The sequence below is a fragment of the Sebastes fasciatus genome, chromosome 1 (genome assembly GCF_043250625.1).
Source record: "Sebastes fasciatus isolate fSebFas1 chromosome 1, fSebFas1.pri, whole genome shotgun sequence".
Taxonomy (NCBI): Eukaryota; Metazoa; Chordata; class Actinopteri; order Perciformes; family Sebastidae; genus Sebastes; species Sebastes fasciatus.
The window spans coordinates 31,090,953-31,118,873 of NC_133795.1; the positions used below are offsets into that span (position 1 = coordinate 31,090,953).

General features: G+C 41.5%; 3 protein-coding genes across 6 annotated transcripts in view; 2 read left to right on the plus strand and 1 right to left on the minus strand.

Annotated features, from left to right (window-relative positions):
* The window catches only part of myg1 (myg1 exonuclease), a 30,416-nt gene extending 23,678 nt beyond the window's left edge, over nt 1-6,738 (plus strand). Inside the window, exons 7-8 of one of the 2 annotated variants that reach the window (XM_074643001.1) lie at nt 6,180-6,411; nt 6,491-6,738. In XM_074643001.1, the coding sequence (XP_074499102.1) occupies nt 6,180-6,369 (190 nt within the window). In that variant the 3' untranslated portion in view covers nt 6,370-6,411; nt 6,491-6,738. Of the gene's footprint in view, nt 1-6,179 lie in introns of both variants that reach the window. The other variant, XM_074642995.1, reaches the window with a different exon arrangement.
* A 3,449-nt stretch (nt 6,739-10,187) lies between these two features.
* The window catches only part of LOC141772274 (leucine-rich repeat-containing protein 3-like), an 81,406-nt gene continuing 63,672 nt past the window's right edge, over nt 10,188-27,921 (plus strand). Inside the window, exons 1-3 of one of the 2 annotated variants that reach the window (XM_074643088.1) lie at nt 10,188-10,489; nt 12,169-14,594; nt 14,841-16,263. In XM_074643088.1, the coding sequence (XP_074499189.1) occupies nt 12,234-13,094 (861 nt within the window). In that variant the 5' untranslated portion in view covers nt 10,188-10,489; nt 12,169-12,233 and the 3' untranslated portion in view covers nt 13,095-14,594; nt 14,841-16,263. Of the gene's footprint in view, nt 10,490-12,168; nt 14,595-14,840; nt 16,264-27,921 lie in introns of those variants that run through there. The other variant, XM_074643099.1, reaches the window with a different exon arrangement.
* col2a1b (collagen, type II, alpha 1b) overlaps nt 17,798-27,921 on the minus strand; it is a 56,632-nt gene continuing 46,508 nt past the window's right edge. For both annotated transcript variants that reach the window (XM_074642745.1, XM_074642739.1), the window contains 12 exons: nt 25,759-25,866; nt 22,917-23,024; nt 22,576-22,629; nt 21,852-21,959; nt 21,275-21,328; nt 21,039-21,146; nt 20,639-20,692; nt 20,386-20,493; nt 19,789-20,077; nt 19,325-19,512; nt 18,878-19,120; nt 17,798-18,628 (listed from right to left, as the gene is read on the minus strand). In XM_074642745.1, coding sequence (XP_074498846.1) covers nt 18,482-18,628; nt 18,878-19,120; nt 19,325-19,512; nt 19,789-20,077; nt 20,386-20,493; nt 20,639-20,692; nt 21,039-21,146; nt 21,275-21,328; nt 21,852-21,959; nt 22,576-22,629; nt 22,917-23,024; nt 25,759-25,866 — 1,569 coding nt within the window. In that variant the 3' untranslated portion in view covers nt 17,798-18,481. The remainder of the gene's footprint in view (nt 18,629-18,877; nt 19,121-19,324; nt 19,513-19,788; nt 20,078-20,385; nt 20,494-20,638; nt 20,693-21,038; nt 21,147-21,274; nt 21,329-21,851; nt 21,960-22,575; nt 22,630-22,916; nt 23,025-25,758; nt 25,867-27,921) is intronic.

A 27,921-nucleotide genomic window follows, 5' to 3' on the forward strand; every position in this document is an offset into this window, starting at 1 on the left:
CTGACATAATCACTTTTTTATTTGGTTATTTCCCTCAGAGCACAAATCATGCAGCTTTCAATCACATTTGTTTTGTAATTATTATTGCGACTTCTATTTCATCTATTTATCCCTACCCCCCACATCTGGATGATTTTAAGGGAGCAATTTTCTTTCATGTTGAATGCAAATTGATCCCAAGGGAAAATTTAATTGAAAATGTAATGGTTTATATAAAAGACAGTTTCTTTAATAAGTGTCAAAGAGAAGATAATTTTGTTTACAGCTGTGACATTTTCTATATAATTTCCACGTCCTAGATTCAAGGCATTTTGTGTTTGTAGAAACTCCCCTGAGCAAACACATTATGAAAATCCATTATGAAAAAGTGAATTAAGTCTAAAAAGTCACCTTTTATCAGCTTTACCGTCGACTTTTATTAAACAAATGCAATGAAACTCTTTAACTTATCACACAAAGTTTTTTTTCCTCTGTGTTTATGCTTTATGTACTAACGTCGGTCACAAATGTATTGCGTTTCTTCTTCATGGCTAGCACCAAAAACGTGTTTTGATTTAATGAAAAATACAAGGGCTATAACTCTAATATGGTCATTCTGATTCTCTACTACCACTACTTCTGTCTGCTTTGTACATGTGGCATCTATTGAATTTTCTCTCCCTCCTGCGTCGCTCTTCCCGAGGTTTTTCTTTTAGATTGAAAGGGTTCTTTTGTGGAATTTTCCTTATTCGAATCAAAGGTCTAAATATGTCGTACAGATTGTAAAGCCCTCTGATATAATAGTGTCTATATAAATCAAATGGCCTTTACAGATGTGACGTCTCAGATTGCTTCATGCTAGGCTTGAGACCTCACTATCACAGCAGAGGGTCTCTAAACCACTAGTCCACCTGACCTCCACGTTCTTTAGATGTCGTGTAACATCTAACAGTATGTGCCCTTATGCCTTTGTGCTGGGTTTGACTCGTCTCATTATTGATACACTGTAGGTCGCCCAAAGACACAGGAAGAGGGTGGAATCGTGTTTTGATTCAGTCCTGATGTGACCACTGACTGCTCTGTTACATGCTTTCTCTTTTCATCTCTCTCCATGAGGTCCCCTCCTCGCTCTTGGCTTCCCTTTTAGTATTTCGTTTCTGCCTCTTTCGCTGTCTCTCCTATGTACAGTATTTCTGTGTCTGTCCTATAATCACCCTCTTCCATTTTCCTATCTGTCTTGCTCTCTTCCCATTAATGCTACGTCTCTCTCCCCCCATCCACCCTGTCCCCTATCTCGCCGTCTCCCCTTTCACACCTCCTGCCCCTCCCTCACCGCATCCCTCCGCTAGACTTCTTTCCACTCAGCTGCAGAATCTCATCAGGCGGCAGCTCTTTCAGCTGAAAAGACAGGCACGTGGGTATGGTGGCGAAGCACTTCAAAGATTAAATTTAATACAAACATGGCGGTTGGTGTGGTGCTACATGAGAACAATGGCTTTGCGAGATGGATAAAACAACATAGCTCCAGATGGCTCTTTCTCTGGGTGGCCTGCTTCCTCCCAGCGGGCATGTGCCGACTCTGCGAAAGGGGTGTTGTTATCACCTGTGTCCCTGCTACTGCACCTGGGGGGGAAAGGTCTATTTTTATCAGCATCACATTGCTAAGGAAATGTGAGCCGGGGAGAAGGAAGAGAGGAGTGGAAGCAGTCCTTCCTCTGAGATGTACTGTATAGAATAATACTGACAGCAATATGAGCTGAACCAGAACATATAACTCTATTTCTGGAAAAACACACTGGCTGCTGTCACACTTATCTGCTCTGCCTCTGCATTAGAGCTGCAACTAATGGTTATTTGCTGATTATGTTATCGTTTGGCCAATAAAATATCAGGAAATAGTGGAAAATGGCCACCACTATTTCCGAAAGCCCCTAGGGGACTTCTTCAAATGTCAGACAAACAGGCCAAAAGCTAAAGATATTCAATTAACTATCACGAGTGAATGAAAAGCAGACAAATCTTTACAAGTGAAAACCTGGAAACTGTTTTTTTTTTGCTTGAAAAATGATTTATCGATTATCCAAATAGTTGCAGATTGTTTGTCAATCGACTATTCAATTAAATGTCTTAAAATCTCTCTAATCTGTGTGACATCATAAATGAAAGGTGGATATAAATCCATCTTTCTGGCTTGAAGAAGTGGAAAAATGAAAACTGCATTGAGGAAGTGATGAAATTGAAATATTTCCTTTCAAAAGGAGCAACATTATGTGTGTTTATCCCCCTCCTCTTTGGCCCTGCAGTTGGCTAAATCACAGGTATGGCCCATATTTAAAGGAAGAAATATGTGAAGTGTGTCAAATCTCTAGTGCAGAGATGGTGTCCATGAATTATGAGTCAGCAAGCTGCAGGAGGATTCAACACCTCTGTGTCTCTTGTTATTGTCTTGGAGAGGAAGACTGGACAGAAGGTTCAAGCTCTGTAAATCCACTAAGCACAAGCATTAGGAAAGTCTACTGGTTAGCAGGGCTGCGACGATATGGTCATCTCCCGATTCAATACTATCACGATGCTTGGGTGTCGATTTGCTATGTATTGCGATTTTTAAGTATTGCTATTTGATACTTAGATTTATTGTGATTGAGTATTACTTTAGAAAAAAATTAAATTGATACAGTAAAAATGTTTGATCTTCAGCATGTATGTAGTCAGAGATGTCCTGAAGTCAAATATATCAGTCAGTGTCAGGCATTATTTATTTTATTCCAGAAACCCCAAAATAGACATTTCCCTCACAATTTGTTGGTATTTTCTTTTTAATATATAAGGGGCACAGTTAACATGTTTTATACTTCTGGCGAATATAATCACATTCATCTTATTCCCATATATGTGTATTTTGTATATACCCTTTGTTAACATCTTATTTTGAGAACTAACTTTGCCAAGTCCATCGCTAGCTCTCCCGTTGGCTCCGTTCTCTTTATACATCCATGGTGAGCTCCATCGGGGCCGTTTGAACACAGTTAACATAAATGTCAGTATATGGGTGCTCTACAGTTGTAGTGTCGGCTGATTTGACCACGGAGATGAGAGTGACGGCCGACTTGACCAAACGTTACCGCAATAAGATAACGTTTCCTGTCCATGACAGAGTTAGCATGCAGCTTTAGCCGAGATGTCTAGCTCTGCTTTTCCTGGCAATGTGTGAAGCCCAAAGTGTTTCTATACTTCACTGTATGTGTAGTGTTTACCACATTGGATTTAAAATGTGAGGGTGCAGGTCGTAACCCTGCGGGTCTCAGACCCTCGGCCATTTTATGCTTTCTCGCATCAGCTTTGTAGTTCTTGAAACGGATAAGACGTCACGTTACTCAGACTACAACAATAAAAGCATAACTTATTCCTACATCCACAAAATAAGCAATTATATCGATTCAGGCATTAAACAATCTATTAAAAAATTTTAAGAAAAAAAATCAGGATACCTATTAGGGGTGTAAGAAAATAAAATTGAATATTGCGAGATTATATTTTGTGATACTGTATTGATTCTCAATAACACTGTATCACTTTATAATGAATAGTTCACATGCCTCTCGGTGTATGTGAACTCTCAAAGTAGTGCTATTTATTTATTTTATGCAGATGATGGTGTGTTCTTTATACTATGAAAGTTGTCAGATGTTAAAAAAATATCGCAACATCTTGCCTTGCTTACAGTATCGCAATATATTGCATCGTAACCCCTGCATGATGATGCGTATCATATCGTATGGGCCTACCAGCAGCTAGAGCCTGAGATACCATCTCTATCACCATGCAGTTAATATTTTATGTTTTAATGACCCGTTATCTCCAGTATGTCAAATCTTGAGTTATGTTTTTTTTTTTATTGAAGCTCTTATTCCCAGTATCTGTCTTGTTATGGTATAGTAGAGGTCTTGAGAAGTTAATTTGCTAATTGTGGTCTTATTTTTAGAGCGGTCATCTTGAGAATCAGGGCTTCCTGGCCTGTCATAACAACAAGTCATCCCCCTCCTACTCCTTCTCTCATTACCCGCCTTGTTGACCTTTCTTCTTGAGCTTGTTTTCCAACCATACTGTGAAGCTATCGATTGGAGGTTTCATTTTACAGGGATTAGGGGTTTGCCACGCTTTTCTCCCCAGGTTGTGCTGTGACGGTCTTAATAGGCATAAGATGGTGTAGAGCTTGAGATAATAGCATGGAGAGGAGACTTGGGAGTTTCAGTGCACATGTCCATGTGAATCATTTGACATTATAGTTCACTTGCGAAGCTCTTCACTCTCAGTCAGACAGTTTCTGAGGAGGTTATACAGAACGGTAATGAATATTCAAAGGGAAGCAGAATTTCTGGGAAATAAATTTGAGAACAAGAGAAAACACTTTTCCAAATGCGGCCGTGTTCGTCATCCGTGTCACTTTATTTCTGACAAGTCAGACTGCACAGTTCAATAATTCATCAAGCATGTGACGGAGAGGAAGAGGCGCCTGAGGTTGGCTTGACTTTTAAAAAAAATATGATGCTTTTGGCGGATTTAGACAGTTTTTTAAGGCTTTTAAAGTCAATTTCAGAAGCAGTGGAGGAGAGAATAGTGAGCGATGAAGTAACGAATCAGAATAAAATTGGAATCATTGCTAAATATGTCAATACTCTGAGGAGAACAGTGGTCTGAGGTAATGGATATTATAACCCCCATCAAGGCAAGAATGACACACACACACACGAGAGAAGTGGTAATGTGTTTTAAATGACGTGCCAGGCTGTAGACAGAGGGGAATGCCCACTGTATGTACGACGCAGTGGGTGGTAAATGAGCTGCTTTACATTTTTATGAATTTTCTGCCTCCCCATGTTACATCCAAAGACACTTTGTCGAGGTCATCCCGTGAACCCTCGCAGAGCCAATCTTTTCCCTGTAAGACTGACTGTTGACTCCGCTGCCATCGTATGGCTCATATGTGCCCATCTGTGATTTTCCACATTACTGGAGAAGATTCAAGCTGGTTTTTATTGGTCTATTTGCTGGGACTGCTTGTAGTGGTGCTATGTGTGTGTGTCAGGGTCACTGCAGTTCACTTTGGATGGCAGCAGGTCACCTCAGGTCAGGAAATCTGAAATGGCCACAGTAATCCAAGTCTTTTGCAAAGCCATGCTGAAATTAAATAAATAAAAATAAATTTCATTATGGATTATTTTGCAGTTTATGTTCTTCAGTAATTAATAATAAAATGTCAGAAAATAGTGCAAAATGCTTCCCTAAAGCTCAAGGTGACATATTTTTTAGGGGTGTAATGATACATTGATATAGATCAATGTATTGATTCAATGATCAACGATCCAATATCACTGATGCAAAGTGAAAACATTGGTGTATATCGTCATCTTTAATATACGCTTTTATTTTGAAAATCCCATGGCACATCTGTGCCACCATTTCTGTCCAAGCGAACCTCCTTCCCAAACATTCAAACAGTGCTTACACAATGAAATGTGGCACAACAGGAAGTCTATTTTTATTCTTTTTATTAAAAGAATAGCTTGTTTTTCATTTATATGTATGGAAGAGCCCAGTAATAACATTATCAAATATATTTTACTTATTATAATTTATTAGTTATTATATTTTTTGTGAGTTGATATAAATGTAGCTGATTGTGTTAAATGGGCAAATGATAGTGATCACAGGCCCCTGAATTGAATCAAATCAAATTTGTATCATGGCAAACATTGTGATATCAGCAAATATTGTATCGTTGTCCAAATAATCAATGTAATATCATATTGGAATGAAACTTGTGATTTACACCCCTAATACACATTGCTCGTCTTGTCCCACTAACAGTCCAAAACCCAAAGATATTCAGCTTACTATCATATAAGGCAAAAAAAAGAAGCAAATCTTCACATTTGAGAAGCAGCCGTGTTTGTTTGCTTGAAAAGTGACTCATTGAGTCTGAAGTCAGTTGTGTAATTGTTGCATCTTTAATTAATGTTATTCTGTTCTTTTATTGATATTTTGTTGACATTATCAGTCCAGACTTGTTGTTTTTTCTGGTTGAGCAGACATGTCGCCTACAGCACAGTGTGTCTTGCCAAAGTGTCAACAGGAAGTGAGCAGCTGACCACACAGTGTCCATCTGTATGCCAACATGCCCTTCTGTCTTCCTGTCCTAGGCTGTCCCTGCTAGAAGAGTGGCGCGGCGTTCGCGATGAAGCACTGTCGGAGCTCAGCGGAATTAAAGGCTGTGTCTTTGTCCATGCCGGAGGCTTTATTGGCGGGAACAAAAACCAGGAAGGAGCCCTGGAGATGGCCAGGAGGACACTGCAGGCCGCCGCCCAGTCCCCTGCAAACGGCAGCAGCTGAAGGGTCGGGAGAGGATAGCCAACAGCACATTTTGTTCTCGGGGTCAGTCATTAAAGGATAGCGAGGATTAATGTTAGTTTGCTCCATCCAGGGCTAATGTTGTTTTGTTCTGCTTTGCCAGGACGGTGATGGTATGGAAATAGCAGCCAAATAACCTTGGACCACTTCCCTAAATACCTACAGAATATTCTCAACACAGGCTCGCTTTGAATTATGATGTTGACTCGTGTCATTCTTCTTCTGTCTGTTCTTACAAATGGGGGTCTGTTGTGTTCATTTGCAATAAAAGACTGTTTAGATTTGATCCTGGTCTTTTGTAAACATTTCAGTATTGGGTGTAATCCAGCATTAAAGCGATTTGTTTTTCCACTTCGGCTCACATCTCTCTTCTTTCACCGTCAAGGAAATACGATGCAGGCCGACCAACTCCGACATCTTCAAAGCGTGTGCCTTACCTTTCAAGGGTCGATTTATAGAGTCGCCTGGACGGTGGTTCACCCTTTCATTTCCAGCAAGCTGACATTAACTGTAGCACTACAAAGAGATACGGAGGCTACTTCCACTGGCTGCCAGATCAAAGTGACAATAATGAGGCCTGATTCATTTTGAGAAATTAAATTTCCAAACGCCACAAAGAGGTCCTTCTTATGGCAGCCGGTGTCGTGACAAGGTTACCGGCGGTGGGACGAGCCGTACAGTCAATTTCCCTATAATAAAGTCGGGGTGTGTGCCTTGAATTTTCTCATTAATACTCCAGATTTCTCCCCCCATCCCCTTATCTCTACCTGTTACTCATCCCTTATTGCATTCTCCACAGGGCTGCCCTTCTGCTGCTCTTGCCCTATACGGAACACATTGCTCTATAATTTCATCGCTGTGCATTTTATTTCCATTAGTGTCGTCTTGCGAATGACACAACAGAGAAAAAACGATTCACGTTGTTGCTTACAGCTGTTAGTGCTGCTCTGCTTCTTCTCTTTCTACTCTCGTTTTGTAATTTGTTGTGTTCAGCGGTGCAGACTGTTAATTATTCAACGACGAGACCCTTTCATCGTCTTTCTTTGTCACTCTTTTTGTTTTCTTTGTCACTCTTAATTGAAACAGAGGAGACCTTTTTTATGCTCTGAGTGGATCCAGCTCAGAAATACAAACATTTGACATCTAGACAGATAACACACGATGCATTGACTATTTATAATAGCTTCGGAAAGGTATTCTGGATCTCACACTACCTTTGCCTCGCACACGAGCACACACACAAACGTACACACACGCACACACACTTTAGTGTTATTACTCTCTATTGTGCTGGACCTGAGCCAAGGTCTCAATCCAATCTATACACATTTGTGACAGCCTTTTACAGTCACTCGGTCCGTATTGTAATCTGTGCTGCGTTGTTTTGGAAGGGACAGAAGATAACCCATCTCCCCTACTTATACCTCACTAAAAGATGGTGACAGTATATTCACTATAGTGGTGTAATTGCAACCACTTTGAGAGAAACGTGGAGCAGAAAAGAGGACAAAAACTGACTTGTATCCTAATATGTATTGATTTCCAGCCACCACTTTACCCTTCCATGCACAATTTTCAGGCTTATTCATGATCAAGTGCACTTGCCTGATTGTTCAGCACAGGAAATTGCAAGATACTCTGACTGTTTTTTTTTTTTTAAGTGCCTACACCTGCATTTTTGTTCATTTTTGTTAGTTTTAGCCTACGCTCTGGTTCTCCCCTACAGAACTGGACAAACTTGCCAGCACTAAGTATTTTCCTGTCACCCAAACTACCTACAAAGCAACATTTTTTAATACTTTGTTTTGTCAGCAGGGATGATTTTCCATCTGCGTTGTGGTTTCTAGCGACGCAGCAACAGACCAGACCTTTGTGTTGGTCCTCGGTCGTAAGCAGTTTTAGACGACTCCAGCCCTGGCAAGTCCCAGTTGGCCACGCTGGGGAAAAATGGCTACTGAGAGCCTCAGCAGAACACCTGCCCCCAGCCTGACCTGTTGTTAGTGGATTCAATCCCCAGAGAATGACAGGCTAGTTACAAGAAATGCTCCACTGCTTTTTTTTATCTCTCTCCCCGACTCCATCAGGCGTACTCGACATGCAGCCAGGGTAGTTTTTGTCCGTCCGTCTTTTCACGACACAGATAATAGACAAAATCATAACCATGCCTGCACTCTTGTGTTTTGGAGGAGTAGATTTGTGCCACTGGCTGTCAGATCTTTTCCAATGCCTCTATCTGTTTACAAATCTGCGTACGGTTCATTCAGTTTTCCCCTCGGAGGACTACAGCCAAACCACACAGATGATGCCAAACTGCTTCACTTCACTGAAGTCAGGTTTTCCAGCAGAGTCCACATCGTCAACAACAAACTGCTCCCATGCACATCTTTTACAACTGCTTCCTCTGAGAACATCCCAATTGATGTGCAACACATACTGTATAACCAACTGCCTCAACTAATTTTCCCCCCATTTCCATATCTCTTGCTGCAAACTGAACTTCTCACCGATCATCATACCAATCACTTTCAGCTCAGGGAACTGAAAATGATGTGTGTAATACTGTTTTTTGTGGGTTGGGGGTAATGTGCTTTCTCATTATGCGCCCCTTTGTGCCTTGTTTTGTATCTGAAACTCCACAAAACTCCGCACTTATCCACAGCCCTGTTTTCTGGCAACCGGGGAGACAATCACAGAAATGCAGCTGTAAATTATACTTGCAGCATTGTGTATTGTAGTGGAAATGTCATAGCTTTGAGCAGGGGTGATAGGAGCAGGACAGGTCGGGGAGGCAGAGAGGGATACAAAGTGCCATCATGGCTGTCAGACCTGTCCTTTAACCCCCCGGGGGCTTTTCTGTAGATCGGCTGATATTTCTTGCTGCTCTTGCTGACAGAAAAGAGATAGCAGGGCACTCGACTAACTACCTCGAATAGCATTTTTTCATATACAATATGGGTAATTTGTGTCGCCGTGTGTGTTTGTGTGTATGTTCTTGTTATTTACATGGAAATGTGTGACCCTGGTTAAGTGGGTGTAGATCTGAAGGTTGCCGTATGTCCGACCTCTCCTGTGTTTTGTTCACGCATGCATTGTAGACGCGTTACCTGCATGTTCAAGTCGACCTTCCGTTTTTAAAGGGGACCTATTATGCTTTTGTGCTTTTTCCTCTTTTCCTTTAGTGTTTTATTTAGATGTTTGTGCATGTAAAAGGTCTGCAAAGGGAGTAACTCTCCCCCACAGAAACACTGCAGCTGAACTGCTTAAAAACACCTCGCTTGAAGTCCTGCCTTTTCTTCCATAACGTTGTGATGTCATCAAGTAACCTATAGCGGCTAGTTTTGCACACGCTCAAACAATGCTAGTTAGAGCGGAGCTGAAGTGGAGTCCGACGAGTTTGGTTCGGTTGACCAATCACAACAGGGGGGAGGGTGAATACAGGTGTTGCAGCACAACCAGTATGAGAAAAATAAAGCGTTTTTTTTTTTTAACATTAAATCATGCAAACATGTTTTAGAAGAAACCCAAATTACAAGTATGCACCTGAAAATAAGCGTAATGGGTCCTCTTTAATGTGATATTCAGCGCATCACTGTAGTCTGAAGTCTTTGCAATGAGAAACATGACCTCCAGTACTAAGAAGAAGCCTGGAAAAAATAAGAGAGCATCTTCCCTTTTAATGTTGTTAGGGACCCTAATTAAGTTAATCTCTCACAGGGAGGGATAACCAATGTGTTCTCAGAAATCCGAGAGACTGACACACCTCACGTGTTTCTTTGTTTTACACACACGCACACACACACACACACTGAGAGAGAGAGAGAGAGTTTGCCCCACATCTTTGTTGCTATAACTACCCCCTCTGTGTCGACAGGCGGTGATGAAGCCGTCTGCAGCTCGACACACCGCGGATCATCCACTACTGATGCCCTCCACACAGTTTTTTTTTCCTCCAAGCATTTGTCCCCACTGAAGGAGAAGATGATGTCCAGTCTGCCGTCGGGAGAAATCCGAAGAAAAACTGCAAACGCAGTCTAGAATAAAAAATAAAAAAAACATTCTCTCCGTTTTCTGGATCTCAAACTTCACAAGAAACCATTTACAGGTACGTTTTTTTTAATAAAATGAGTAACTATTATATTGTTTGGGGGAATAATTAGTGACCATATTGTTGCCTTAGTCGGTTATAGTCGTTGATTTCTTTTTCATGAGCGTCAACTTTTTAATAAGCAGCCTTTTTATGCTTTTTTTATTTATATGATTTAAAAAGTTGCAAAAATGATGTTTACCTGCATGAAGCTAAGAAATCTGGTTCCACTACCTCCTGTTTCTCTGCTTAATGCCATTTGTAGTCTAAATTAAATTTCCTCAGACATGTGCATCTTAATCTTATAAAATAAAAATCCAGGTATAATATACTGGAGATGAACTCTGCCAGCACTATTTTTTCTTATTTGAACGATGACCTTTACTTTAACAAATAAGGAGGCATATTAAAAAACAATTGGAAACAGCAATCATCAGCTGTATAACCGCAGTATTTGCTCTGGGAGTCCCTCTCCTGTCCTCCTTGTCTTCCAACCTTTCGCATTCATAATTATGCAGCCAATGATTATTTTTCCTAATTGGGGATTTGCATGTGCATTCAGCAGCAGGCTGTGTTAATAATGAGTGGTGGACTAAATCCTCGCCTCTGCTCATAAGACACACTGCTGGACCAGTTGATGGACACATGGCTGTCAGTCACTTTTATCAACCAAATCTAGGCCACTGCTGGTAGAAGATATGCTGTCTGTCTGTGCAGGAGAATATAGAGACATATGACGGGTTTGATACTATTATATAGAGACAGGGAGAAAGCAGCTTGACATTTAAGAGGATGGTCTTTTAATCAAATTCAAGGAGGGTATTTTTGTCTTGGAACACGAACAATCACATGGCTACTTGTCTCAACAAGACATAAAATATGCCCTAAAACGCCTGATTGGATTTGTTTGGACAAATGACCTTTTTACAGAACCACATACTAGATAATAAAAAGTCACATCTAACACATATAACATATTCTCCAGTGGTTTGGGATGCACAGTCTAACCAGTTTTTCTTTTTTCTTTTTTTACTTTTGCCTCCTCACTGCATGAGTACTGACCAGATCCTAACACCCAGACCACTGCTGGCTTATTTTTGTCACTTATCGATGCTGTGGGACGCAGGCAGGATTGATGTTCTTGCCGTTAATAGTGTAGCAGGCAATACCAGGGCTATCGATCTCCGCCTCCCTTTTCTTTCTATCCTCCACACCATACAGTGCGCTCTCCATCTCCACACCCATGGAGTATGATTAAGGGGGCATCATGTGGAAAATAAATAGAGGGATAAATGAGATGAACATGTATTGATGAGTGTAATGTGATGCTTTTCTTCTGCACAAAAAGACAGCAGGAAAGACTTCAGATAATCACAATGATTTATGTCCTTTTAATGCAGAAATACAAGAGTTGTTTCAACCGTATCAGATGACATTAAACTATCATTACTGTCGTGGATAACAAGGGATGGTTTTTCTGGCACAGAAATGGTTCTCCTCTTACATGTTTTAGTACTTTTTGGTGTGAGTGTCTCTCCAAGCTGCTGCGTATATATCATGATAAACCAGTTCAAGCTTGTTTCATTGTCTATCTCTTGACCTTTCTCCTCTTCCTCCTCCTCATCATCATCATAATCTCCCCTGTCAGTGTCCATTCTCTTTTCCAGACTGACCCTTTTTCCTCTCGCTTCTGTCAGATCCTCCTGGTGCGTCTGTGTGTGAGTTGGGACCTGGTGTTGTGTCAGGGGGCTATGGTGAGGCGATGTGCACAGGCTGGTATGAGGAGAGATGTACCAGCGTCAGTGGAGGAAGACGACGGAGAGGTAAAGGAGTGGATCTTCATTCATGGCTGCGCGTCTCGCTCTTGTTCTCGGCTCTGTGGGGCCACGCGTCCCCCCAGTGCCCGGACAGCTGCCACTGTGCCTGGGACACGGCCACGGTGCTATGCTCAGACGCCGGGCTGCGGGAGATCCCGGAGGGGATCCCACCGGAAACCGTCTCCCTCCACCTGGAACGCAACAACATCCGCAACATCCCCGAGAGCGCCTTCAGCGACCTGGTCCACCTGCGGGACCTGTACCTGTCCAACAACCGCATTGACTCGCTCGCCTCGGGGGCCCTGCGGCATCTGGGCCCAGAGCTGCGCCTGCTGGACCTCTCGCACAACCAGCTGAGGCAGGCCAGCAGGGACGAGTTCGGCTCCACGCGCGCAAAGACGCGCCTGTACCACAACCCGTGGCACTGCGACTGCGCCCTGCAGGAGCTGATGGAGACTCTGAACCTGGAGCCCGAGACGGTGAACGGGATCGTGTGTGAGAGCTCTGTGCGCGGGGTGGGCGAGGGGAGCAGGTGGGAGGACCCGGGGTCACAGGGCGAGCACGCGGGTCAACCGCTGGTCAAACTGCTGGATTCTGGGGTGAACTTCTGCAGCATGCAGAGGAAGACCACTGACGTAGCTATGCTGGTGACAATGTTCGTGTGGTTCTTCATGGTCATTGTGTACGTGGTGTACTACGTGAGGCAGAACCAGGCCGAGGCCCGCAGGCATTTGGAGTACCTGAAGAGTTTGCCCAGCCCAGGCAAGACCCCCACAGAGACAGACACTCTGAGCACTGGTTTCTGAGCTCCTATACTAAATGGAATAATAAGCAGATTTTTATGGAAAGCGACTGATAAACTTCAAACTGCTGCCATGGAGTCACTGGAAGATCCAGAAGAAATTAACCTTTTACAGTTTTGTGATTGTACTATTTCATTATATTTGTTACAGCTGAGCCTCCCTTTACTATATTTTTCTCAATACCTATTGCAATTTTCTTGATTTAGTCAAATATATTTGTGTGCATTCTACCATGTGAACTGAGTGAAAAAAGTGCAGCAGAAGCTGAAATGATGAAATAAGACTGTGGAAACTTTCTAACCTTCCATGTCCCTGTGTAGTCCCTCTTTCCTCTCCCACCGTGCCCCCATACTGTGATCTTTTATCTCCCATTAAGCTCTAATTAGAAGTCTTTGACCAACTGACCCTTAATGAACACTTGAAAGCCACTAATCAGCTGGAGTGTGTGTACCAGGTCGAAAAAAAGGAGAGAGTGCAAACTCAAATGTGTGTCCTCATCTAATTGCCTGCTTCATTTGGACATGTGGAGTTTTTGTGCCTTGCAACAGGCCATATTTACTTTGATAACATTGATTTTGCACGGATGCTATTTAAGGCTTTCCCAATACACGGTCACATATTCAGTGGTTTCTGTGCCAGTGGAGGACTGCTGATCTAAATTTACCGTCATAAAGCCATTACAGCTGGAGGTGAAACTGTTTTGTCTCCAAGCCGCAGCAATCAGCTCTAAAATATCTGGACAGCCTAGAGTACACACAGCTTGGTACAAAGAAGTCCAGCCAGATTTAGAAATGGATCATTGTCATAAATTAGATCAGTGTGGCCATTTATCCTGAGAGAGGCTGTTAGTTTGGCTTAAATTAATCTTGCGAGTCCTGCTTTTCGGTCCTCTCTGCACTGATTGCTGTATACAAATCGTCCTGTCTCCCTGTTTCCACATAGGCTTTATCATAATTGATTTTTTTTTCAAACCACTGTAAAAATAAGCACAACACTTTCATAGTAAATTGAATAATTTTCTCGGTTAGTAAATTTTAACGCCAGCAATATTAATATTAATGCCATTCCTGACATGCATTCTGAGCGTGCACTAAATATGGAACCAAACCTGACCGGATTAACAGCCACCTATTTTCTTATCACTTGAGTTCATACGTACTTACTGAGGCAATATGTGGAGCATTACTCTCCGAGGGAAGGGTGCATTGTGTGATTAAAGGAGCAGTGTGTAACATTTCTGGGGATCTATTAGCAGAAATGTAATATAATATTAATAACTATGTTTTCATACAGGTATAATCACCTGAAACTAAGAATTATTGTGTCTTCATATCTACATAGGGGGCGGGTCATCTTCGCGGTGTCCGCCATGCTGCTCCGCCATGTTTCTACAGTAGCCCAGAACAGAAAAACTAAACACTGGCTCTAGAGAGAGCCTTTCACATTTTTACGTTACCTGAAGGCTACCGTTGTTCTCCAACAAGCTTGTGAGACTGCGGTAACGTGAGCCGCAAAGTGCAAAATCGTGGTACCGCCAGCCGCCGTCTGACCTCCGGTACTCCAATGGTAGAGTTATTGGGCTGAACTCAACCCAGATCATAGGTGAAGTGTGGCCTGCGGCGAGCTGCCATTAAAAGCTGCGGCGGCTGCTCCCAAACTCAGCGAGCTTCAGCTGTTTGATTCTGCGGCGAAGTGTGGCCAATCAAAAATGGGAACGGTTTAACTTTTATTGGCAAAGTGCAGCCAGAGAGGACCCACAGCCAATCAGTAAACAGATCGTGTAACTCCTGTAACATGTTGATCTATGTTGTAAAGAATTCCTTCACGCCTGAAGCACATCAATACGCCTCCCGTCCGCAGAAAAATGTCATTATTGCGGCGAGCCGCACTTTGCCGCACTTTGCAACACTTCGCCGCACTTTGCCTCACTTCGCCGCTGCCTGGTGTGAACTCTGCGTTACGTTAAGGATGGCCTCTGAGCAATGCGAACGGCGTTGCCACATTTTTACGCTCGGTGGCTCACGCTAAAGCAGTCTTGTAAAGGAAAGAGTGAGCGGAGGGGTGCTCAGTTGGTTGCAATCTACAACCACACCGCTAGATGCTGCCAAATCCGACACAATGTACCTTTAATAGGATTTCTACCACACACAAGGTTCACTTTTTCAGACTTTTCCGTTTTTGATCTTGTTTATGATTTGATAACTAAGCGTTTTTATACTGTTTTCTATTATTTAAAAAAAAGAAGAAAAACAAGGGGAAAAAATCACTACATGGTTTAGCAGATATTGGCTATGTAACAGATTATAGGGGGTCAGAAGCTGCCATTACTTTGTTTTAAGGGGTCACAATAGGTGGGAACAACTGGTGGAAGAGGATGTGGGTCGCCATGCGGGTCGCCATGCGGGTCGCCATGCTTGCAGCGTGGCTCTAGGAATTGCAATGTCTGTCGGTCAACAACTACTGGGTGGATTATGATAAAATTTACAGACATTAAGGGGCGATCCCTTCATTTTTCTTGTAGTACCATCATCAGGTCAAAATTAGTATTTGTCCAATACTTTGGTTTGTGACCAAATACCTGCGAAGCTAATAACATTCCCATCAGCCTCAGCTGTACTTTGTGTTTCGTGCTAAATGTAAACATGCTAACACGCTAAACTAAGATGGTTAACAGCTGTGAGGTTAATGTTCATGGTAAACATTATACGAGTGTATTTGAGCATGTTAGCATGCTTACGTTTGCATTTAGCTCAAAGCACCACTGTGCCTAAGTGCAGCCTCTTATTCATGTGACCGATTCAACTGTACAGTTGCAACCTTCTAAGTGTTCATAGATGTAATAAAACATAAGTAGGCTATTGTGCCCCATTTTATCTAACAATTGGGTTGGAAAAGTGGCAAGAGCGGAGGCGAAACCTAGAATAAGACAACATCCTGTGTACTGTAACGTGCTAAATGTGTGTGCTTTGTAATTTACAGAGGAAGAGCGGTTGAAGTTTGTGTTGTTCAGATGAAGAAATACTGTGAATTAGAGCTAGAATCAGTTGAAGGATGTCGATGTTTTTATGGTCCATGTTAAAACCTGGTCTTGGTTGGTAGACTGACTGGAATAAGAAGTTGATATTTGTTCTGTTTGTGGTTAAACTTGTGTAGCACTGATGGTGTAACTTTACATGCTCCGAATATTTCCTGAATGTTGTCTGTCTGTCTGTCACAAATCATACTGTACATCTGATGTTGATGTGTCAGAGTTCAGTTTCCCTAAATGCATCTCGAACCTTTAATACAATCTTAAACCCACTTTGGCACGTTAATGATGCTGATAACCTGAAACTCAAGAACCAAGCATGTCCTCTGTGAGTAGTTTTTATTGGTGATGTATTTCTGTCCCAGCGATTTGTTTTCGCTCCTGTTTGTTTGTATGCAATTATTCAAACAAGGATGAAGTCATAGATCGGAAACCATTACATTAAATAATAAGTGATCTATCAAAAACTGATTTTAGGAATAAAACAACAAATATATATAAAAATAAAAGAAACGTTGCTCTACTTTGTTCATAGAAATGCTTTTACCTTTTATTGCTACTGTAGGTTGAAAAAAGGCAAGAAGATTAAGAGAAGTACAGGAAGACATTATCAAATCATGGTTGGCAGTGTTTCCTATTTCTACTCTACCATGCGTTAAAACTAAAGGAAATGATTGAAAAACAATTTCACATATATAAAGTACATTATATGAACTTTCACCACCTCCACCTCCACCTTCAACTTTTCCTTGTTTTTGTTTTTCACAAATCACATCATTCGTCCCTCCGCTGCCTTTTCTTGAAATCTGAAGTGTTTCTCCCCCTGAAAATATATCTGGAAAGCACCACAAAAACACAGAGTGGCAGCAGGGCACAGTGAAAAGTTAAGGTGTGACTTTTTTTTAAAGGAATTTCCTTCAACACCACAGTACTGCCCCAGATATTTCAACACGGGGGAGAACAAAACAGGACATAAATAAAAAGCAACTTCAGCCTGTTAACTTGGTTTTGTCTTTTATTTCCAATTTACATTAATTAAAACGTAACAAAAACAAGTCATGATCAAAATAATAATATAATAATGCTATTATTATTAATAATAATACTATTATTAATAATAAAAAATATACACAACCTCACACAAACGAGCCCCTCGGCGCTGGCTGCAGAACTGGAGCAACAAAGTCAAACACACCCTGAATCTACTGCGTGTTTGTGCGTGTGTGTGTGTGGGTGTACGCCGAGGCAGAGGGCACGTCCTGTGTGAGGGGACTGATGGGAGGAAGTAGAGAGGGAACGGGGTCAAAGGTCACAGCAAATGGGAGGGGGGGCAGCAGACTGGGCTTTCAAGACCAAGCTTCTATTGGTCATGTTGATTAAAATACAGGGTTTTGTATACAAAGCTTCAGGGGGAGAAGGCCTCAGTTTGATTTGTGACATTTTTTTTTGTGTGAGGTAGCTTTAAAATATCAAAACAAAACTAAAAAGAAAATTAAATTCAGTATTAACTCTAAATTGGACGTGCCTTGGCGAGCCAGGGACATTTATCACCATGAAATGCTCTCTCTGAGAAACCTTATATATATGTATACATACACACATATACATACCGTATATATATATACATATATACAAGTCACTACATGTGAGTATCTGGTTGTTTAAAAAATACAGACTGTTTTACAACAATAGCACCATTGACTTTTATTATAATACACAGTAACTTTTGGATACACACTGTGGTGGTAGAAATAGGAACACCTGCACTTTCTACATAGCTAGATTTTTGGTTTCAAAGAGATATGTATGCTTTAGTGGATATGCTACAGGAGTGATTAGAAAAGAGGAGGAAGCAGGAGAGGAAGTTGGTGGATATTTTTAAATTTAGCAACAAACTCAGTCCTACCACACCTGGGACCCAAACCTAAACAATAAATAAATAACACCAGCACACTTTTCTCTCTCTAGTTCCCTGGTATGTTCCCGTACTCTCCTCATACTTCCTCCTTCGTCTTCATGGGGTGGGGTAGGTGGTGGCGGATGAGGTGGGGGGGTTGCTGTTCACCCAGGGTAAAGTGGGGACTTTTGGGGGAGTGCTGGATGTCCATAGAGGAGGGGAGGAGAGAGGGATGGAGGGATGGAGGGGAGGTGACAATGCTGGATGAATCACAGATGACAGTTGCCGGTGCCATTCAGTGCAGATATCCTACGGAGTTCGACTTGGAAAAAAGCACTTTTTACTTAGAAAAAAAGTCCCATTTAAAAAAAGTGTCTCGATTTTTCTTTTTCTCTCCTCCTTTCTTGGAAGTGTGCTCCTCTTTCATTTAATTTCGTTCAAATTTCCACTTCTTCTTACTGATCTTTACAAGAAGCAGACTGCTCCGACTTCGACTCCGAACTCCTGGTCTGATCCTCCAATATCCATGGGGGCAATGTCTACAATGGGCAGACGAGAGGTCTTCTGCGATCTGTATTCCATCACTGTCTTGCCCCACTGTCCCGTGTGTTTCTGTGCAGAGGAGAAAAAAAATCACAACGGCTGTTAAATGACCTATGACTTTCTCCAAAATCGCAGAGAATGAGATTGGCTTGGTGAGTTGAGTGAACACCAGAGAGTAAGAGTACTTAATGTCTGTCATGAAGGGAATCGTGAACAATTTTAACATCCGTCTTTTGAATTTCAGTGTATTATGTTCTGATTCAGTACATGCATGCACATTTACATGAAATATTGTCTGTTTAATCTGTCCAATCTTACCGTGCAGCCGTCCTCCATCACGCTGTAGGTGAAGCGGCTGTTGCCCTCGGCTCTGATCTCCACGTCGTTGGAGCCCTGCAGCAGCACGGCCTTCTTCAGGTTGCCCGTCGAGGCGTCCATGTAGGCCACGCTGTTCTTACAGTGGTAGGTGATGTTCTGGGAAGCCTCGGTGGACAGCAGCCTCAGGAAAGTCATCTGAATAGCAGCAGTGTTGGCCGCCAGGCTGTCATCGCCATAGCTGAACTGCATTGGGCCGCAGGTAAGGAAGAGGAAGTGAGAATAACAGTTAATGTCTCTGTTGCATGTTTTTTGATTATTTGAGCTGTTCCTCATGACGAGTAAAGATTATTGTTTTTTTAGTAATCTACACCCACTTATCATGTGCAGTACTAATAGTAAAGGAGGGTATGTTTCGGCTCAACTGATGAAAAACACGGTGACACTTACGTGGAATCCTCCGTTCATTGTCTCTCCGAACCAGATGTGTTTGCGGTCCTTGCTCTTGCTGGACCACCAGTTCTTGCGGGGGATGCTGGCAGGCTTGGATTTGACGCAGGACTCTCCTGTCTCCATGTTGCAGTAGACCTTGATTGCATCGATGGTGCAGCCCTGATTGGGATCAATCCAGTAGTCTCCTACAGGGAAAAATCACATCAGCTTCATATTATACCCAGTCTTTGGCTGCATGAAAAGCTGATTGTTGCTGATTGATGTTGTGGAATATTGTGAAATTCTCAAAAACAGACTGTGAATCAGCCACATCCAAACACTCCCAGGCTACTCAACCTATATTTAACCTACATTTTGACTCCTCCAAACTTGAGCTGCCAACGTAAAATGTCACCTAACTTTTGCCTACAGTACTTCTTCATCTCGACCCAATTTGACCAATTCCCCTCGGTGTCACTCACCGTTCTTCCAGTCTGGGTGGCAGAGCTTCAGGTCTCTGCAGGTGCGAGCCGGGTTCTTCCTGGATCCCTCGGGGCTGCGGATGTTCTCAATCTGGTTGTTGAGGGATTTGAGCGTGGCGTCGACCTCGGCGTCGTGCTGACGGAGGTTTCCGGAGGCCTGGTCGGCCCTCATGTACCTGAGAGGATCGGGTCCCTTTTCGGTCTGACCAAGACCGGCAAAGGCAGACATGTCGATGCCAGGGCCGGGGGGACCAGGAGGACCGGGGGGTCCGTCGTTTCCGGCAGGACCCTAAGAGGAAAAGAAGAAAGATGGAAGGGTTACATTTGCCACTACACGGCATTTCTTTTTTGGTAAAGTCATGGCTCCACTTGGGTAGTCTCGTTTCTTGCTAAAAAATGGTGGATTATTCTTCGTTTTGAATTCCTGAATACATAATTGGTCACGTGCATGTTAACATATGTGTAAGATTTTGTGCACAATGTTGGGTTGTAACTAATCGTAACACAAAAAACATTATTTGAGTCACATTTGCTGGCTAAAAGGTGCTTTTAGCCTGTTACACGAAGATCAATGTAACAGTTCTTGTGGATACTCACAGAGGGACCGGTGTCTCCACTACGACCACGAGGTCCGGGGGGTCCAATGGGTCCTGGCAGACCATTTCCACCATCCTTTCCACCAGGGCCAACAGGTCCAGGTGGGCCCTATATACACACATGGAGATGTTGATGTTAAGCACTAAAGACACGGCATGTGAAGAAACGTATTTCATTAGAAATAATTCAAAGTGATATTCCAACATTTAATTTTTTTATAACAGCCAAGTATTTCGGCAGAATAAGTACTCACTCTTTGTCCAGAAGGTCCAGTAGGTCCAGTAGCACCCTGGTCTCCTGATTGACCCTAAACACATAAAGATTACATTCATACATTAGGGCTTCTGCAGCGTTCACCAAGTTAAATTTAAGACCTTTTAATACCACGTAGAAAGCAATTTAGCAGCTGTTTCGCGGTCATACCGTCCAAAGTATGATGGAAAACCAGTGGCGACAATATGGCCTAGAATTATGCATTAATATATAATACCGTAAATATATTTTTTGTACTTCCCAGCACTATAAAAAAAAACAAATTTCTAATGATATAATTGATAAAATGAATGCAGCCTGGATGTGGATATACGTGATACAGATATTGTGAACATAAAGGTGTGGACGTGGATAGATTTACATTAAATCTGAAAGCTTACCGGAGGTCCGGGCAGACCCTGCAGACCAGTGAAACCTCTGTGTCCCTTCTGTCCTCGCTCACCAGACTCTCCAGCCTCACCCTTGTCACCGCGGGGTCCTTGGGGTCCCTGAGAACAAGTAATTAGGAAAAATGTTGCCATAGTGTAATGAATACAGAAGTTTTCACTTTATTTTATATAAATAACTCAGAACTGTGTGTGCAGGTGTGTGTGTTCATGTTTAGAGAGGTACATACAGGCATTCCTCTGGCTCCAGCAGGTCCTGAAGGTCCAGAAGGTCCTTGTGCACCCTGTGAAATAAAAACAAAAGAAAGTGGCGATGTTACAGTTCAAACAGAAATGAATGCTTTGAACAGACAGATCCCATTTACTCTCATATTATATGTTAACATTTATATGTGTTAAAATTAATTGTAAATGTTTGTGGATTGTACCGTCATTTACTTTTTTTAAAGTGTCTGTTAAAAAATGCTCTATCTTTGTTGTCTTCTCAAACATGCACTGTATTTAAATGGTGCCATCATCTACCTCTATCACTTGATCTGTACTACTGTAATTTAAGAACAGAGTGCAACTTTCCAAAAGCATTCAGGGAACCCTTAAGGTCAATGTCTTCTGGAGTAAAATTAAGATAATTTTGCAATACGGTGCGTTTAAGGACCAAATAATATGTTTATTTTTAGCTGTAAAAAATCCACCTTTTAGTAACGATGCTGCTCTTTACTAAACGGCGAGAAACAAACTTCACTCTTGGAAAGAGAAATCATCGCTGTGTTTTATTTCTTAAGATAATGTGTTGTAGTTAATACTCACAGACTCTCCTCTGTCTCCCTGTTTGCCAGTGGGACCAACTGGGCCTGAAGCACCAGGAGCGCCCGGAGCACCAGGAGCACCAGCAGGACCAGTGGTACCACGTTCACCCTGCAGCACAGAGAGCACAACGACAGAAAGGTCAGTCAGGTGAGAAAATCGATGCATATACTGTACGGTAGCATCACTGCTGTCTACCTTTAGTCTGCGCTGTATTTAGAAAGGTTGCGATAATAAAAATAATAATGTGGAGAATATTTATTTCCTCTGTGCACATACTTACTGTGTATGAATTCAGATATATAATGAAAAATAATAAAATAATGAAACTGGGTATTTGAATAAAAGGGTTTTTGCAATACCAAGTCCCCTATTTCAGTTTCAGATTCAAATGCATCAGTGTTGCATCAGAGTCTTGATTGGCTTCGCACATAAATAAATACTAATATTCAAGCTGTGTGGGGAAATTAGAAGTAATAGACTGAATGGAAACCCTCCGTACAGCAGGTTTACGTGATTTGAATTAGAAGTTGTTGTCAGCCAATCGGGGCGTGAATCTATTCCTTTCACTAATGCTATTCAAATTTCACCTTATTTGCAACACAGGAAGAATAAGAGCATAATCCTGAGCAATAGCATATTTATAAACTGACAACACAGACCAAGTACAGCATCCTACAACACAGAGGTTTTTGACTCATGTGGCGTGTTTGTGGGTTTTTCTCACCTTGACTCCAGTAGCACCATCTCTACCAGGAGGACCATCAGATCCAGAGTTGCCCTATCAGATGACAATATTAAGTGTTAATAGCTTCCACCTCCACCAAGCCAGATGTCCTATTGAATACTAATCAGCTGCATAATGAACCCTGCTCCGACAAAACACATTGATTATACGGTGTGAACACAATGCAAATGTATACAACGCAAACAGCTGTGAATTTTAATCGACTCCAGACCGTCTCAGTCATAGTAGGATATGAATAGACTAAATATAATGTGGCAGGTGTGAATCCAGACACACACACACACACACACACACATGCTGTGTGTTGCCCACTCTCTGACCTCTCTGCCAGGCTCCCCTGAAGGTCCAGTGAGTCCAGGTGGTCCAACAGGTCCAGGGGGTCCGCGGTCTCCGCTGCCACCAGCAGCTCCCTGCTTTCCGGGCTCACCCTGGGAGGAGAGAAGAGACAAGGACTCATCATGTCATTTATCCTCTGGTACATTCATTTAATAATTAAGTAAATCTATATTCGGTCTACATTCCCAGTCAGTGTTTTTGGAAACACCACTTGAAGTCTTGAAGTTTAAACCAGATGTCCTCAGATGGAGATGACGACATGCTTTTATTTAAACATTTGGATTTGTTGCATTCTGTAAAATTAGCAGTAACTCTTGCCGTTAAGACCTGCTAAACTTATAATAACTATAACCTAACAGGACGGCTTGGAAATGTGACTAAATCCATTTCAGATGACAACAATGAAATTCTGTCAATTTAGGTTTTTGCACAGCCAGACTACAGCTTAAAAGCTCAGTTTTTGCTGCACATTTAAAGTCTGAAAACGACCACTTGGATGTTGAATTAGACCAGAAACCAAACCTTGTTAACAGCTGTGTTGCAGATATATAAATGCAAATGTTTTTTCAACTGCTTGGCCTATTAATGTCCTCACATTTATTTAGAAACTGGTTTTGGTCGATAGGTTTGGATAAGTTTCCAGTTTCGATCGATGAAATGAGCAACGGTTGACTCCAAACCACAACGTACTCAAATGGACAGAATCTCGATCACAGTCGGATGTTCATCAGGTAATAAAAGTTATTGACAAATTGACACCACACCCTTATATACCAATAGGCTGCTCTATATAAAATGCATATAATACTGTATAAAATGCAGCATGATTTTGCAACTGCTTGGCCTGTTAATCTCCTCCTCCGTTTAGAAACTGCTTTTGGTCAAATTGGAAGCAAAGACCAATCACAGCTCTGGGAACGGTGTGACTGTCCTGTTGGAAAGGTTCATGTTGCTGTCTTCATGATGGAGAAAAGGGTAACACTTCATTTTACAGCTCTGCAAATTTCATGGTAATTAGGTGATGATAAGCAAGTAACCTATTTGATTTTTTTTGGGAATTACTGCCAAATTACCTCAAAATTTACCTCAAAATTGATCAAAAATGACTTTAATATAAAAATGTAATAATTATAAGCTAAAATAGCATATAATCATTAAAATAGGGCCATCAGACACTTCTTATCAGGAAACAAATGTCACCATTGTGTGACTTATTGTCTACACAAATGTCACTTGGTAGCTAATATAATGATTCAGGGAGTTTTATAAAGAAATTTCAAATAATTTATTTTCAAATTATTATCTATTTATCAGCAGACATGGAAATAAAGCATATCAATTAACTTTGTATTCTTTTCCTGGAAATGTATTAAATAAATGACCAGCTATTGGGAAATAGCGGAATACAGTATAATTACTGTATAGTTACCTGCTAATTATCAACTAATTACCATGAAATTGGCGGACCTGTAAAATGAAGCGTTACCGAGAAAACCATCAATTATCTATTTCACAGACCAATTTATCCATGCCAGATGATAATCAGTGACCTTTACCCTCACACTTTCTGAAAACTGACTTTGAATGAAAATGATCACATTTAAGGATAAAGAACATCCAGAATCCAGAAATTATGTTATTACTACAAGCTTAAACTACAGAATGTGACAAAAACTGCATCTACAGTTCAAACTTCACTCACTATTGAAAGCATATTCTCTGCTTGAACACATTCCTGGGTGAGTTTTGGCATCACCGCTACCTTCTTGGCATCCCTTTCATGCGTACTGGATGAATAATTAATGGCAAGGACATGCCCACTGAGATGCTGTAAGTTGGGGACGTGGCTCGTGTCACATATCAAATAGCGTGAGGTGTAAGCAGGGGAGCCTTCTTGTCACATGTCGTACTGTACATCAAATAGAATCCGTTCACCAGGAGGAAAGTCGTGGCTGTGTGAGTCGTGACGTGACTGTGATCCAATTAGGCCACAGCCGACTGACAGTCCAGAGTCCGTCTGCGTCTACCTTCTCTTGTACTGAGTGACAAAGCATTAGGGCATCGAGCTCTTAGGGCACATTCATGAGTATATATTTAGTTAACAACCACTTTTGTTATTTCAGGTTAGCAGCTGACGGCGTGTCACTTACTGCAGTGGAAGAGAACCCTCCCTTCAACCAAGAAACACTGCAGTAAGAGTCATAGTGCTGAAACACTTAGTTGATTGACAACAATTCTGATCAGCGGTTCATATTTTATGAAGCAAAAGAATCTCTCAACTGTGAGGACTGGCTTCTTTTCTCCATTTTTTACTATATTATATTATTGTGTTACTGGGCTGCAAATAATGATTATTTTCAGTGTCAATGAATCAATTAAACCAATTAAAAGACAAGCAAATAGACACATGTTTTCTTCAGTTGCAGAATTTCAAGATACAATCACATAAGATAAAGACAAGCAGCAAATACACACTATTAAGTAGCTGAAACTTGGGAATGACTTGAGAGATTAATCAGTTATTAAAACAATTGCTATAATATTCTGCATATCAGTTGGATGGCTTCGGTCAATATTCTATTGATTGATCAACTAATTGTTTCAGCTCTATTATTGTGAATTGAAAATATTTATAGAAAACAAGCAATTTCAAGATGCCACCTTGGGCTCTGGGAAGTTTTTACTGACATTTATAGACTAAATAAATAATCAACTAATTGTGTGGGGGAAAAAATCGATAAGGAAAATGACTGTAAGATGCATCCCTAATTGGCACATAACATTATTTGGTACATTATTTGGTACATTATTTGGTATGTTACTTACAGAAGGTCCAGGCAGACCAGGGAAACCTCTCTCGCCACGCTGTCCGGGCAGACCGACGATACCGCGCATACCACCCAAACCCTGAGGACCTGAAGGACCGAGGGGACCCTGAGAGAGGAGGAAGGAGAGTTAATGTGGAGTAAAAATCAGTTAAACATTTTACAGTTGAAAATATAAACTTGTCAGTTCTCCCTGAGGACTGTTCTCAACTATAACAGTGACACAACAGTTTCTAAATGTCCTCTCATTACTACATCATCTCTTGATAATGGATGCCGTATCCAATATAACTGCGATAAGCTAATATCAGGCGATACATCCCTCTGGTCAATTTATTGGTCAAGCTCAATACAAAACATAAAAAACTCATGTAGCCCGTAAAACAAAAATAGAGAGTTAAGCAAATACAAATAAATGATAGATAAAATACACTTAATTTAGTAGTTACGCTTTTTTTTCTAGATCTGGCTTTAATATACACAATTTTATTTTATCATGATTTAGCATCTCTTGCCTATTTGCAATTATACCTTCTTAGATTACGCCACAAGTGTCAGACTTTATGTCCTTTCCACATCCAAATGATTATTTTATAGTACGCCAGTATTTGACGCATCTTAAAGGAATAGTTTGATATTTCGGGAAATATGCTTATTCACTCAATAGTATGTAAAGATGAAGCTACAGTCACCAGCCGGTTAGCTTAGCTTAGCACAAAGACTGAAAATGGTGGGAAACGGCTAGCCTGGCTCTGTTAGACGTAACAAAATCCACCTTCCAGCTCCTCTAAATCTCACTGATAAACATGTTATATCCTGATTATTTAATTCGTACAAAAGCAGAAGTGTAAAAATAAAAAATTATGGTTTTAAGGTTTTTAAGTTTTAAAGTTCTTCCGAAATCACAAACTATGTGTGAATAAACAGTAGTATGTATCTTTTCGGACGCACTGAGCAATAATTAATGTCATCACTTCCTGAGAGCCTCCTTGACGGTTGGAGACGTGTAACCATGGTAACCCGTACCAACCTCATGTGACCATTTTGTGAGAATCAAAGTGTGAACTAATTTAAAAACTTAATTGCACCTAGCAAAGTGAAATCTTTCTAAATTGAAGCATTATTGATGTTACAGAGCTGTCCGTCAACGTCTGTTATGAACGTTGTCGTCACTACCGAATTGCATTGTGGGATATTCCTACCAGCTTAGTGTCCAGCGTTGCATACTGTAATATTTCAACGGAAATATTACTAAATTCGTGTGCTGTTGGTTTCGGACATATTAAAAAATCGCACATACTGTTTTAGCGTACTAAAGAGCATGCATGTAATTTTGAATGCAACCTATGTCATGGTCGGGAGCAGTGGCTTCCTGGAGTTTTGTCGTCACACTGACGGTTGCCATGCAACCAGCAGAAACTTCTTGAAGTCACCAAGTATAATTGTTGACATGTGTTCGATACAATGCAAAGCTAGCCAACTGTATATTTGTGTTTTAGCAAGTTTTCTCGTCTTTCTTTTGTGTTTCGTTCATTCTGTTTCTTTACTTGATTTAATATCTCATGTCATTTTCTCCACCTGAGATTTCACAACTCCCAACTGCAGCAGCACAGATCAACACTGATCTCTCCGTCACCTTTCTGGTCTACTTCATCTGACTGCACCACCGCAATCCAGTCTGCCACATGTCCTGCGGTGCAACAGTGAAAGCTCCCATGCTCACAATGAACTCTAAGTGACACCTGAGACGTGATCGTTGATGTGTTGATACACGGTTCAAGATTTCATACATGTAATCTATAGATGGGCAGGGTGTCGACGCCGCGGCTATATCTTTATGTTTGAGTATGCAATCTTCTGTGATATATCATTATTCTGACAGGGCTCGTCTTGTGTTTATGATGTGTGTGTGTGAGTGTAGGCGAGGTAAAAGCCCGAGGTCCTGTCATTAGTCTGTCACTGGGCTGGTGCTGCCCTGTGCTGTCAGATGTCTTGGTCTGCTATTACAGACAGTGATGGACACTGACAGCTCTGTGTAATGGAGAGTGTGTTCTGCCGCTGTCCATTACCGGTGAAATAGGCTTTTTGGGGGCCGAGCTACGTAAAAGTCGACAGAAATGCAGAAAACAAACATCTTCTTCTCTCTATAATGGACACCTGTGTT